Below are 14,553 nucleotides of genomic sequence, written 5' to 3'. Positions count from 1 at the left end.
GACATCTGGATGGGAGCATATGTTGTTCTAGAACTTGGATATACCTTTCAGCATTGATGGTGCCTTTCCAGATGTGTAAGCTGATCATGCCACACGCACTCATATAACCCCATACCATCAGAGATGCAGGCTTCTGAACTGAGCCCTGAACTTGGGTTGTCCTTGTCCTCTTTAGTCCGGATGACATGGCATCCCAGTTTTCCAAAAATTTTGATTTGTCTGACCGCAGAACAGTTTTTCACGTTGCCACAGAATGGCACGGTGGATTGTGTTCAGCGACAATGTTTTCTTGTTGAGCCCATGTTGTGATATTCATTACAGTAGCATTCCTGTATGTGATGCAGTGCCATCTAAGGGCCTGAAGATCATGGGCATCCGGCCTTGACCCTTACGCACAGAGATTGTTCCAGATTCTCTGAATATTTGGATGATATTATGCACTGTAGATGATGATAACTTCAAACTCCTTGCAATTTTTCTCCACTATTTTTCGCCGCAGCATTGGGGGAATTGGTGATCCTCTGCCCATCTTAACTTCTGAGAGACACTGCCACTCTGAGAAGCTCTTTTTATACCCAATCATGTTGCCAGTTGACCTAATAAGTTGCAAATTGGTCCTCCAGCTGATCATTATGTACATTTAACTTTTCCGGCCTCTTATTGCTACCTCTCCCTACTTTTTTGGAATGTGTAGCTCTCATTAAATCCCAAATGAGCCAATATTTGGCATAACGTTTCAAAATGTCTCACTTTCAACATTTGATATGTTACCTATATTCTATTGTGAATAAAATATAAGTTTATGAGATTTGTAAATGATTGCATCCTTTTTTATTCACAATTTTTATTCACAATAAGGTTATTGGTTGGGGTGGGTTATGCAATCGTCAGCAATCGCCACCTTAACTTCCAGTCTGATGCTGCTGGCCTGGCGCTGCTGTCCTCAGATTACTGTGAGATTCTATGGTTCTGCAGTCCCCTGACTGATTTAGTCGTTGATAGTGGTGCCACAGAAATGCATTATTCCCTCTGAATAGAACTTCACGTGTTGTCATCTTGACATGGCGTGAATGCAGCATAACACACCACAGCTAATTATCCTTGTGATGCATAACACATAAAACAACTTAAGTGAATCAAGTCCTCTGATTGCTGAGTGTGTAATGAAGATATATTCATGTGACCTGATATATATTAAGCTTTCTGTCATGTACCTTACAGAAAAACCTGAATTTGTTCTTTATTCTTATTTGGCCTTGATGAATTCTCAAGATTCCTGGTAAATAACATAAAAACAGCTGTGTGGCGATGTGTTGAAGGACATCTACGCATGCCTTAAACAGCGTTCAGCACTTTAAAGTATAAGTACATACTTGTGTATTAAACTCCTTAACATGATTTACCTACAGTAAGTAGATCGTGTTCGTGGATCGATTTCCTTGTTGACCCCAAACAACGTTTGTTTCAACCTATCAAATCTTATGGTTAGGGCTGTCATTCTCATTGATCTTAGGGGTGGTTTGGCTTATGATTGTTTGCTAGGAAAGTTATTCCATTACAAATAAACAATGTTGATCCAGGAACATGCTGTACTTGGGTAAATCGGGTTATGCATTTTAGTTTAGTAAGTCATTAAATTAAGTTTGCCAGCTGCAGGACCTTTAAAAAAACAACTACAATGGTGAATCTCTCAGAGAAATGTCAAGATTATATTTCACCCAAAAATTAAAAGAAAAATTTTGAAATTGTATAATATTTGCATATTTTGCATTAATATCATCCTCATTACAGTAATGCAAAAGAAATATTCTCATTACTGAAAATGATCCATAATGTTAAAATCTAAAATGTTTTTTTTATGCAAATATAATTAGATGTCCAAGCACAGAAGGGAACTCAGTTGTATTTTCTCAGTTTAAGATATAAGCTATATATAAATATAAATATAAGCCAGTTATATCTTTGCATGTGGGCTGCAATGACTAATTTTAACTACTTTTCGTCCGTTACAAACAATCGCTGTCAACGTTACTGACAATTGTCATTTTAGCTGCATGAGATTCTCCAGTGTTGTTGTTGTTGTTGAGCAACCGAAGCGTGAGCTGTTAAAGCTCCGCCCTCTTCTGGAAAGGGGGCCGGGAGCAGCAGCTCATTTGCATTTAAAGGGACACACACAGAAACGGTATGTTTTTGCTCACACCCAAATAGGGGCAAATTTGACAAGCTATAATAAATGATCTGTGGAGTATTTTGAGCTGAAACTTCACAAACACATTCTGGGGACACCAGAGACTTATATTACATCTAGTGAAAAGGGGCATAATAGGTCCCTTATAATACTTTTATATCCTAATGATATTGGTTTTACAAACCAATAAAAATGACCATCAACAGCCAATCAAAATTCAGCAGTTGAAATTTGACACCAAAAGAACTGTACCGGATGTATTCGTTCTAATGTGATCATTTTGATCCTGTTCTCCACATGCACTTAGACCTGAATAATTGTAGCGTTTAGCTTTATTTTAAATTTTTTTCTCATGGTTTGGGGTGACTTTTTTGACAGTTTTTGTAAGACTCACACCCCAATACATTTTAAGGGCCAAATGACCTTAATGTACAGCAGTAATTCAACCTCTCTTTCATGCATATGTGTGTTTATACAGTGGACTTCTCTTTAACACAGCCACAGTGACTTTAGTAAAGGGCACATTAGGACAGGGCTGTTCTTATAGCTAGAGGAGAGACCTGAGCACAACTGGGTGATGATTGCCACACACACATGTTGGGTTTCCATGATTTATGGGGACTTTTCATAGACGTAATGATTTTTAGACTGTACAAACTGTATATTCTATCTCCTAACCCTACCCCTAAACACAGCCCTCATAGAAAACTTTCTGCATTTTTACATTTTCACAAAATATAATTTAGTGTGATTTATAAACCTCATGGGAACCAAGAAAAACATCTACAAGGTCAAACATGACTGGTATTACTATCTACAATGTAGGGTTAACCTGGACCCCACACACACACGCATACTCACAGTGTCATGATGAGTGTTGTAGAGTTGTGATGCATTTGGCTGTTGGCTGAAGGCAGCAGATGGGTCAGCAGAGGATCCGTGTAAGCACTTCCTACTGCTTCTCTCCGGCATTAATGAGAAAACCACTTCAAAAACAAACTCAACGTTCTTTTTAATCTGCTAATGGCAGTAACGGTAGCAGCGGCCATGTTTCTACAGAAAACTCTGTCAGTATGAGTTAGTTCAGCTCTGCTAAAATAATATAATTCTGGATTATGCATAGAATTTTAACTGGGTATATTAGTTGTTTTTATCTTCATTTCATATGCATTCACAAACAACTGTCAGAATGAATTATTTTAGCTATGCTAAGAAAAAAAAAGTATTCATTTATATTAAATTATATATACAGTTATATTATATTACCAAATTGTTTACTTTGCCATTGTGTTTTCAGTTTATTTGCATACAAATGAAGATAGTAATTCTTATTATACGCAATTCTGATTGGTCGATTACGGAATTTTTCTGTGAAATCTTTATTGAAGTAATATGTAATGATTAAACAAAAGTCTCTCTCTTTTTAAGGCTTGGCTGCAGAGGTATGGCTACCTCCCTCCCACAGACCCCAGAATGTCCGTCCTGCGGTCAGAACAGACCATGCAGTCTGCTATCGCTGCCATGCAGCGTCTTTACGGCCTTAATGTCACCAGTGAACTGGATAAGAACACCATAGAGTGAGTAGCAGTTACACTCTCACTAGCTCCTATATTGACTGATTCTGGGTCAGAAGTTTAAGATGGTGTTATTCTTCTCAGAGACTCTTTAACATTGCTGACTGTGTTTACATGCACAACAAATTAAGTGCCCTTAAAGGGATAGTTCACCCAAAAATTAAAATTATCCCATGATTTACTCACCCTCAAGCCATCCTAGGTGTATATGACTATTTTCTTTCAGATGAACACAGTCTGAGTTATATTAAAAAATATCCCGGGTCTTCCAAGCTTTATAATGGGGGGCGTGATTTTGAAGCCCAAAAAAGTGCATCCATCCATCATAAAAGTAATCCATACAGCTCCAGGGTGTTAATAAAGGCCTTCTGAAGCAAAGCAATCGGGTTTTGTAAGAAAAATATCCATATTTAAAACTATAATAAATGGCTTCTGGCAACGAATGTACGCAAGTCGAGTTCCGGCAGAAGAGTGACCTCTGTCCCGACGAGTGATGTAGGATGTAGGAGTAGTGTAAGTTTAGACAGAGTAGACGTGAGACGCCTCACACGGTTCAAACAAATAGGGCTGGGCAACAAACTCAAGCTCTTCTTCTCTGATATCGAAATCCTCCGACATTTCTCTTTAAAAATTCTCGTTTTAGACTTCTAATTTGTGACCAGTGTTTTGGTTTGCTCTATCCTCTGCATTTCCGTGTTCGTCAATACATCATGCATCGGGTCTTGAGTTCACTCTTCTGTGGGAACTAGGATGGCTTGAGGGTGAGTAAATCCTGGGAAAATTTTCATTTTTGGTGAACTGTTTATCCCTTTGAGGTGATTGACCCTGTTGAAAAGACCAATAAAGATTGATGCCAGTTTGGTTCCCCATCATGATGTTTTTTTTTACCAGCAGTGGCGCTAGCAGTACCAAGGTCCTGGGTTCAATTCCCAGGGAATGCATGAACTAATACTATGAATGCAAAGTCTCTCTGGGTTAAAAACATCTGCCAAATGCATAAATGTAGATATGCTATGCTACTAGCTAGATCAGTGTAAACCAGTCTGGACCAGCTTGAAAATTTATGCTGGCCTAATTTGATCATTTCAGTAGGGTAAAGGGATGGGGAAATACCTGATTTCAGAAAAACCTTCACAAACAGCTCTAAAACACAACATGATAAATGTATTGATAATATAAAATATATAGATCTGTATCTCTGATTTCCAAACAGGTGTAGAAGACATTTTTCTACTTTAGTGTTATTAAAAGGTACTTGAGCCTTTGCGATAAGGCTGAGGGGATACATATGACTAAAAATGTTGGGAAAGACTGATTTGTAACATCTGGCCACTAGGATCATGGTGATTTCATAACTCTTATGTACTCTTTTTGTTTCCTTTTTGCTTCGGCATAGTGATATCACCATAAGGTGAGGCTGATTCTTCTCTTGTGATTTATTTTTATACATTCAAAACTTGCCTGTTTCTCTCTCTTTCTGTGACCTCTATTGAAATTAGTCTTAGCAAGGTCAGATCAGAAAAAGAGTGATCTGATTTACAGTATCATGGAATATATTAGTGATAGTAGAAAGCCTTAATTCATTAGCTGATATTTGGCCTCTCTAGATATTGGAATGTATTGGATATTAAAAACATGGTGGTTCTATTACTACTAAATGCAAAAATGTGAAGTTAACAATACCACAAGCATAGGTTGGTATGATGTATATAACTTTAAATTTTGAGGTGTTATTTCGTAATGCTAATTCATCAAGGCACATTTTATTGTCATGTAGAGGCCCAGTCAGACTGAATGTCATGAGTGTGGAGAAATGCAATATTAATGAATCTACTTCTTTCTCTCTCTCAGCTGGATGAAGAAGCCACGGTGTGGGGTGCCAGACCAGTTCGGTGGTGCCTCGAAATTTACCGTCCGAAAAAGACGTTACGCCCTCACAGGGCAGAAATGGCAACATAAACATATCACATACAGGTGAGTTACAAAAGCACACTTCTTTGTGTGTATGAAATGCATTTATTGTTTCTGCAAAAAAATCTTTTTGTCTTGTTTTCCAATAAACATATTTAAAACAAGATTACTCCAGAAGCAGAATTGCATGATACTAAGACTTGATTTCAGAGAAAGTGTATTTTCCTCACTTCTCTTTTAAGCATAAATCTAACAACATTTATTAAGGGTTATGTTTAAATCAAGAAAACAAGTCTTTTTTCTCTGAAAACAAGTCTTAATATTTTATGCAATTTTGCTTCTCAAGTATTTATGTGTCTTGTTTTTTAGGATGTTTAAATATGTTTACTGGAAAACGACACTAATACTGATTAAGAAAATGATTTTTGCCATTCCAGCAGCAGTGCTGAGATAATTATGCTGTCAGATTCTTCTCCCTCACCTCACTGTCAGCCTGCCAAACTCCCTTCACTCATCCTAAATCACTCTGTCCAAACTTCTTATCTCATCCCCTCTCCCAGCTGGCCTCACTCCCTCTGTGTTTACATACCTTTATTGGAATGACTGCAAAGGATCACGTTTCTCTAAATTATTCAAGCCAAATTATTATCCAAATTATTTAAACACTATATATACATTATATACACTACCATTTAAAAGTTTGAGGTCAGTAAGATTCCTATTTCAACTGCAGTAAAAGATCTGCCAAATGCTAACGTTAGCCTGCTAGCATCGAAAGCATGATATCCCACCCTCCCTGCAAATTGCCGTCCAAATCCACGGCTCCTCAAAAACACAAGAACGCACACACACACAGCTGCTCTTGCCAAAGCGTCACAAGAGATGACGTTAAACTACCTCATGTCTCAAATTATGATTGGTTAGATCGCTTGTCAATCAAACTACTGGCGAAGGGTCAATTACGGTAGTTTGTTTGCGGTGCTCGTGACTGAGGTCTATTCTTTTTAACTTTCTATTCATCAAAAAAGCACAGTTTTCAAAAATATATAAAGCAGCACACTTCAAATTTGATAATAAGCAGAACTGTTTCTTAAAGGTGCCCTTGACTCAAAAATTGAATTTACCCTGGCATAGTTAAATAACAAGAGTTCAGTACATGGAAAAGACATACAGTGAGTCTCAAACTCCATTGTTTCCTCCTTCTTATATAAATCTCATTTGTTTAAACGACCTCCGAAGAACAGGCGAATCTCAACATAACGCCGTCTGTTACGTAACAGTCGGGGTGTACGCCCCAATATTTGCATAATGCCAGCCCATGTTCCCAACAATTATCAAAGGCATTACACAAGGGCAGCCAGTTAACGTCTGGATGTGCACACAGCCGAATCATCAGACTAGGTAAGCAAGAACAACAGCGAAAAATGTCGGAGCAATAATAACTGACATGATCCATGATATCATGATATTTTTAGTGATATTTGTAAATTGTCTTTCTAAATGTTTCGTTAGCATGTTGCTAATGTACTGTTAAATGTGGTTAAAGTTACCATCGTTTCTTACTGTATTCACAGAGACAAGAGACGCCGCTATTTTCATTATTAAACACTTGCAGTCTGTATAATTCATAAACACAACTTCATTCTTTATAAATCTCTCCAACAGTGTAGGATTAGCCGTTAGCCACGGAGCCCAGCCTCAGATTCACTCAGAATTAAACTTTTAACATCAAAATAAACTTTACTTACATAATTCGAAGCATGCATACAGCATGCATGACGAACATCTTGTAAAGATCCATTTGAGGGTTATATTAGCTGTGTGAACTTTGTAAATGCGCTGTAATATAGTTGACAGCTCGTGTGACAGGAAGCTTGCGTCTTAAAGGGGCGGCGTCGAGTGAAATCAGTGCATAGTTAATGGTGCCCCAAAATAGGCAGTTAAAAAAAATAATAAAAAAAAATCTATGGGGTATTTTGAGCTGAAACTTCACAGACACATTCAGCAGACACCTTAGACTTATATTACATCTTGTAAAAAAACGTTCGTGGGCACCTTTAAGCATCAAATCAGCATATTAGTATGATTTCTGAAGCATCATTTGACACTGAAAATTCAGCTTTACATCACATAAATAATCACACAGTAAAATCCACAGAGTTAAATCAACTCTGCTAAGAGAACATTTGGTCCCTCTCTGAATAGTGTTAAAATAACACTGAAGCAGAGTTAAAGTTAATGAGATAATTAAGCTATTAATTCAGGGATGATTGAACATTAATGATGAACACCTGCTGTTAACAAGCAGAATAACTGAAGAAAAGAGAAACGCAAGAACTACAAGTGACTTCAGCCAAAACCATTTAATTGAAATCAACTGAAGGTAAAAGACATTAAATGTCTCAAGATCTGATTAAAAGATCTGATATACTTATTACTAACCATATTGACTTTATTTCTTTCACATGTCTAAATAATTTCTTATTGAGAATTAACAGAGGTTTAAATGTTGGTGCTTTATTGGTCAATAAATTATGCCACCATCGTGGTGGTCAGGGTTTGTTTTAGTTGGGGTCTTGACCTTTTTATGTTTTTAGAATAATTTGAGCAATTGCAATAGTGTTTCACAGCAAACACTTGTGCATTGGTAAATCAAAAGACTAAAGGAGCAGATCCACATAAATTTGCAGCTTGAAAGCCATTTCAAATAAGCATCACAAAGAGGTCTCGTTTTCTTTGGTTTCTTGACAGAGATTCAGCTATCAAAAAGTTGCAACAAAAACAAAAAAATTCCATTAAACAAATGCCACCGTGATACGTCAGTGCTAAAAATAAGCAGCTATTACAGCTCAGGCTTTTACAAGAAAATATAGCATACGATCCTCAACTGTGGTGACAGTAATTGTTCATACTGCAATGCATGATGGGAGTTTTGTCCTATGGTGATACCCAGCATGCATTGTAGCATGAAGCATGTTATTTTTATCACCATTGTTGAGATTCATATGCTGATTTTTGATGTCTGTGTGTGTCTAAATGATGTAGTAGTTCATTTTTTTATGCACTGCATGGTTTTAAAATTAAACAGGAAAGTGCTGTTTGCTGCAGCACTTTCTTCTCATGCTGTAGTTTCACAGGGTTGTTAGTGCAAAATCAAAATGTACAAATGACTAAACATATGATCAGTTGCTTTGGATACAATCAGGCTATTTCACAATGATTATATCAGCATATGCACTTCACTGCTTTACAACAACATATGCATTGTTGCAGATAAAAATCTAACATAGAAAGGATCTGCTCCTTTAGTCTTTTGATTCGGCAATGCACAAGTGTTTGCTGTGAAACACTATTGCAATTGCTTAAACACATGATGGTGGCATAATAAGTAAATCATATCTTGAGAGATTTAATGTCTTTTACCTTCAGTTGATTTCAATTAAATGGTTTTGGCTGAAGTCACTTGTAGTTCTTGTGTTTCTCTTAGTTTCAGTTATTCTGCTTGTTAACAGCAGGTGTTCATCATTAATGTTCAATCATCCCTTAATTAATAGCTTAATTTTCCCATTAACTTTAACTCTGCTTTAGTGTTATTTTAACACTATTCAGAGAGGGACCAAATGTTCTCTGAGCACAGTTGATTTAACTCTGTGGATTTTACTGTGCAGAATAACATATTGCACTTTTTTATGTTTATTTTACCCATATTGTGATTTGTACAGTATAGTTGTGAGGCGTAGTATGCTAACATGATGCTCTCTATCCTAAATGCAAGATTTCTTTGATAATCCCACAGCTTCTGTATGTATGACCTATATTCAAATATAACTGCATTACATTTGCCTCAAAATAATCTGCCTGAGTATAGTGTGGATGGGTTTTTGTGACAGTCGCGAAGAAAAAGTGCCGAAAAGCAGCCTAATACTGCTACAACATAACTACAACATACTAACAAACAAATTCATGTAAGTGCTTTAACAACAAAAAACAACCAAAAATGCTTCACATTTCTGCTTTTAAACTCTCCCAGCCATTTTGACTGTAAGCGTGTTAATGTAAGAGCATTTTTGCTCACTGATGGACATGATGAAATTACAAAAGACCATACCAGTGTACCAGCATACTTTGATATGATGTAAATCAAACAATATGGTCTACTGAGAAAGAGAGAGACAGAGAGAGAGAGAGATTATGATTATGTAATGGAATGCAGCTTGGTGGCTTTAGGCAGGAGTTTAGAGCAGGAGGTTTGTGCGTGTGTGTAGTCATACTGACCAGATGGGTTGGCAGATGTTCCCTTCAGCACTCCCTGCTCTCTGTCTTGATCCAGACTGTACCACCCTTCACCTTCTCCCAACCCTGGATCATACCATGTGAGCACACACACACCCCTCTCCTCATCCTCTCATACTATAACAAGCACAAATAGCATCACTGTGTTTGTGTGTCTGGGCTAATTGAGTTGGTCTCAAAGCAGTCTGTGTTCTCATAACCACTGACACACACAGTCATTCACGTAACTGACATGGTTTCAGTATCGCCAGCAAAAGACTTGAAAGAACAAAGCACAGTGTTGTGTATTCAGTGTCCAGGGGACTCTTTCGTGTGAGGTCTTGTGTTTATATGGTATAATACCACAATTTTTATAGTAACAGCATGTGAAATGAACACTGTTGTTGCCTTTTGAGTTGGAAGAAGCTTGTGTAGAACATTTTCTACACCAAATGAAAACTTTAGGATATTTAGGAATAAGTACAAGCTCTGTGGAGCATAATGTTGATCATAACAGAAAATAGTTTGTTTTTGTTGTTTTTAAAATAGCTACATTAATACACTTTCATTGAACATATACTGTACCAAGTCAGCATCTTTTTAAAAATGACTAGATTTTTAAAATATTTTATTAACATATTATATGAATTTATTTTTTCAGTGGAAGCAAATCAGGCCAGTATATTTTAAAAAAAATATATATATATTTTTAAAATTATTAACATTAAACAATACCAGTAAAGCACTGGCCTGGCATTAATCATTCATTTAAAACTGTGGTTACAATTTGACCTATAAAGTCAAAATCTACTTTAGATAGATAGATAGATAGATAGATAGATAGATAGATAGATAGATAGATAGATAGATAGATAGATAGATAGATAGATAGATAGATAGATAGATAGATAGATAGATAGATAGATAGATAGATAGATAGATAGATAGATAGATAGATAGATAGATAGATAGATAGATAGATAGATAGATAGATAGAGGATTGTCAGTAACAGTGTTCAGCCTTACATTGTTCAAACCGGAGTCGACACTGCTGGAGAGACTCAGGAAGAAGCTACAACTTTTAGACGTTTCTGAATGGTTAGTGGATAAATTTATGTAGTTGCTGTGGAGTTGATTCAACTCATTGACTAGCATGTGTCATCATGTTAATGTTTTGTGCAAATCCAGCGTTGAATTGACCCTCGTTTGTGAAGCAGTCCGGCGTAAAATGACAGTATTGTAACAACACTCTACTACAACAACTCTTCCTCTTCTCTAAAGCAGCCCAACATGGCCTCACCCCCTTTGTTGTGTGTTCTCAGGGGCAGGGATTATGTAAATTTTAGGGTTAATGATGTCACTAACCCAGTAAGAAGCTTGTTGTAGTCCCTACCAGCCATTACTTGTAGTCCTTAAAAAGCGATTTCTGTAAAGTAAATATCTCTCTTTGGATTGAACTTTGAGCTTTGTAACTTTGCAGATGTTGTTTATGCTCAAACAGCAACATTATACACTAAGTGAAATCATAATCAACCACCCCTTTAAATGTGTACATTTAATCCTATATATATATATATATATATATATATATATATATATATATATATATATATATATATATATATATATATATATATATATATATATATATATATATATATATATAAAATTACATTTTCAAAACTTTCAAACAAGGCCTTCAAACAAACAAACTTCTATATTCTCAATTTGATTCTGAAAGGCACACAACCCTGTGCTGTATAATGGACAATATCCCTGCTGTTCGATTTTCCTAGTGGAAAGACTTCCTTCTAGTGGTGGTGGTGGTGTAGTCTAGTGGTTAAGAGCTGGGCCAATAGCCAGACAGTTACAGGTTCAAACCCCAAAAGTGGTGATATATGAATTATAACCATTGTACCCTTCTGACATACACTTAACCCCTACCTGTCGTTATGATTTAACGCGGTTAGATTGTGGAAACGATTTCCACTGGCTCGATTCATCAACCAAGTGCTTTTTGGCATCCAGACTTGATGCAAATTTATGCTCCTTTTGTCAGTGATTCTTTAACATCTACTGAATCAATTCTGTATGTAGCAGATGAGAAGCACCGCTGGAAGTTTTGTAAGACACCTCACACTCCGTACAGCTAACAAGCAGTCTTCACGGCTGCTGAGCTGAAAATCTAAGCCTGGAGAGAAAAAGAAATATCTGAAGGGTCATGAAGTTCAAAGACAGGATTATGATTTCTGGGAAGTACAGCTGAGAAAGAAAAATACATGAACAGTGGAAGCCAGATGTTGATCTAATAGTTTGCACTCGCAGACAGAACAACTGTATGAGGATGATATCCAAACCCCATCCTGCACCACCTGGAGGGAATGAGAGAGAAATAGAGATAGAGAGCTTAGGTTTCCCTGAGATATTATGTCTTGTAAATATTTTAAGAGGCACAGCTTTAATACAGTTTAAATTCCTCAGCACATTTGAGAAAACAGCTGCTACTGAGTTGATTGAGACTTTTGGCTAATACACAGACACTAGCACAAAGTACCCAACATCACAAGAGTCAAAATCTGCTAAGGGGTAATTAAATGTAACAAATTATGTACAAATATATCATCTTTTATTGGACAATTAAACAAAATTGCCTTAATTATACAACTGATAGTGAATAAAGTACATTTTATAAAAATCACCTGTCAAGTTTAGGCTATATTACATGAGAGTCTAATTGGACGACTACAGGGACTCATCTCAAGATCACTCATTTAACAGTTCATCTGTTGCCAAAATTATGAAAAAAGATAAAAAATATTCAAATCAGGATCGTCAGAATTAGAATGTGTAGTTAGTTTATAAAAAATGTATGCATGTTTAACTGGATTGGCGTTTATTCTTTTTAGCATGCAGTGTGAAGTATTTCACTAATTTCCTTGATCATTCCGATTCAATTTCAGCGAGTGTAGAACAAATTTATACTTGCGTGTGTTATGTAGATTACATATGTTATCATTTGACAGACAGCATAATGAAGCCATCATTTTCTCCCTGTTCTTGAAAGCGATGTAGTCAAAACATCTGGTACTGTGAATTTCAATCAAATATGCAGAGTTGCCAGGTTTTCAAAACAAAACCCGCCCAATTGCTACTCAAAACTAGCCCAATCGCGTTTGAATGGGTTTTTGCTAAATCGCCTGAAATAAGGTCTGTGGTTAACAAAGCCTCTAAATATTTTCACGTTTTGATCTATGACATAAAACACACCGGTTATAACCCGCTTGTGATTTTTAAACCTTTATTGTGTCTTAAAAACGGCGGTTGCTAACAAGTTGCTAAAAGGGACTACTTTGGCGGGGACTTTAGAAGTCATCATGACAAAAAGGACATTTGGACAGCATTTCTCATGAAAAAGTGGATAAGTATTCATACACAGCGCAGATCATATTCAGTGAGCATGTTTTTAAATAAAGTTTGAGGAAGCTTGACGTTGATCCGCGACAATGGTGTGCTGTAGTTCGTTTATAGCCTACTGTTAGCTTTTTATATCTGACGACTTTATTTAGGCTTCAAAATGTATAAATGTTGTGTTAACTTGTAAAGATTATCTTGATAGACAAAATGTGTAAGTGTCATAACCCTTTGTTAAACACAGAGCTTATTTTTTGTGATTTTCCAAAAGTCTATGGGAAAAATGCATAGGCTTTCAATTGAGGAAACCCGTGCGGCGCTAACTTCCGTGTTGGCCTACAGAAACGCATCATCTCTGAGGTACTCTATTTGGGGTCGCTTCAACCCTATGGGACATGAAAAACAACCCATGGCAACTGTGTTAAAGTAACCCAATTCTGTGAACAAATTCTGTGCACAAAAATGTAATACTATTTATATATAGGCTATTTTATATTTTGAATTAGCCTTTTTCATATTTTCAGTTTATTTTAATATTAAGTAGGCATAGTTTTAGTTTATTATGTGATGTCACATCATTTAGTTTATTTATTTCAGGTACTTTTTTTTTCAATGCATAAGAAGTGTTGGATAATCTGATTAATTTCTGTGAACTGGTCTGTTGGGAAGGTTCATGTAGGCCTAAATCGGTTCAAAAATAAATTATTCACTCATTTGAGTCTCTGCAAATACTTGTATATTTCAAAAGATTTTTAAGTAGCTTCAGTGTAGCTAGCTTGTAGCCTGGTTAAGGTACGGTACAGTTTTAAAGTTGCTTCCTCAACACTGACATTAACTTCACATCACTACATTAGAAGTAGTTATATGGAAGAGGATTAGGACCAAGCAATAATAAAAAAATAAAACCATCTCAAGATTAAAGTTGTTAAATTAAATAAAGTCATTACGAGAAAAAAATTTTAAGAAAAAAGTCGAGATAAAATGTTGAGAATAAAGTCATTAAATTACGAGAAAAAAATTGTTACATTTCGAGAAAAAAGTCGAGATAAAATGTTGAGAATAAACTAGTTAAATTACGAGAAAAAAGTCGTTAAATTATGAGAACAAATTTGTTAAATTACGAGAAAAAAGTTGTTAAATTATGAGAACAAATTTGTTAAATTATGAGAACAAATTTGTTAAATTATGACTTTTTCT

General features: G+C 36.1%; 1 protein-coding gene across 4 annotated transcripts in view; it reads left to right on the top strand.

The window, feature by feature from the left end:
* Positions 1 to 14,553, top strand: part of LOC137013944 (matrix metalloproteinase-16-like) — a 74,961-nt gene that overhangs the window by 16,965 nt on the left and 43,443 nt on the right. For 2 of the 4 annotated variants that reach the window (XM_067378003.1, XM_067378004.1), the window contains exons 2-3: positions 3,617 to 3,765; positions 5,614 to 5,736. In XM_067378003.1, the coding sequence (XP_067234104.1) occupies positions 3,617 to 3,765; positions 5,614 to 5,736 (272 nt within the window). Of the gene's footprint in view, positions 1 to 3,616; positions 3,766 to 5,158; positions 5,174 to 5,613; positions 5,737 to 14,553 lie in introns of all 4 variants that reach the window. The other 2 variants (XM_067378001.1, XM_067378005.1) reach the window with 2 other exon arrangements.

Source organism: Chanodichthys erythropterus, chromosome 23 (assembly GCF_024489055.1).
Source record: "Chanodichthys erythropterus isolate Z2021 chromosome 23, ASM2448905v1, whole genome shotgun sequence".
Taxonomy (NCBI): domain Eukaryota; kingdom Metazoa; phylum Chordata; class Actinopteri; order Cypriniformes; family Xenocyprididae; genus Chanodichthys; species Chanodichthys erythropterus.
Note: the sequence above shows the minus strand (reverse complement) of the source record. Positions and strands in the feature narration are given on the sequence as shown.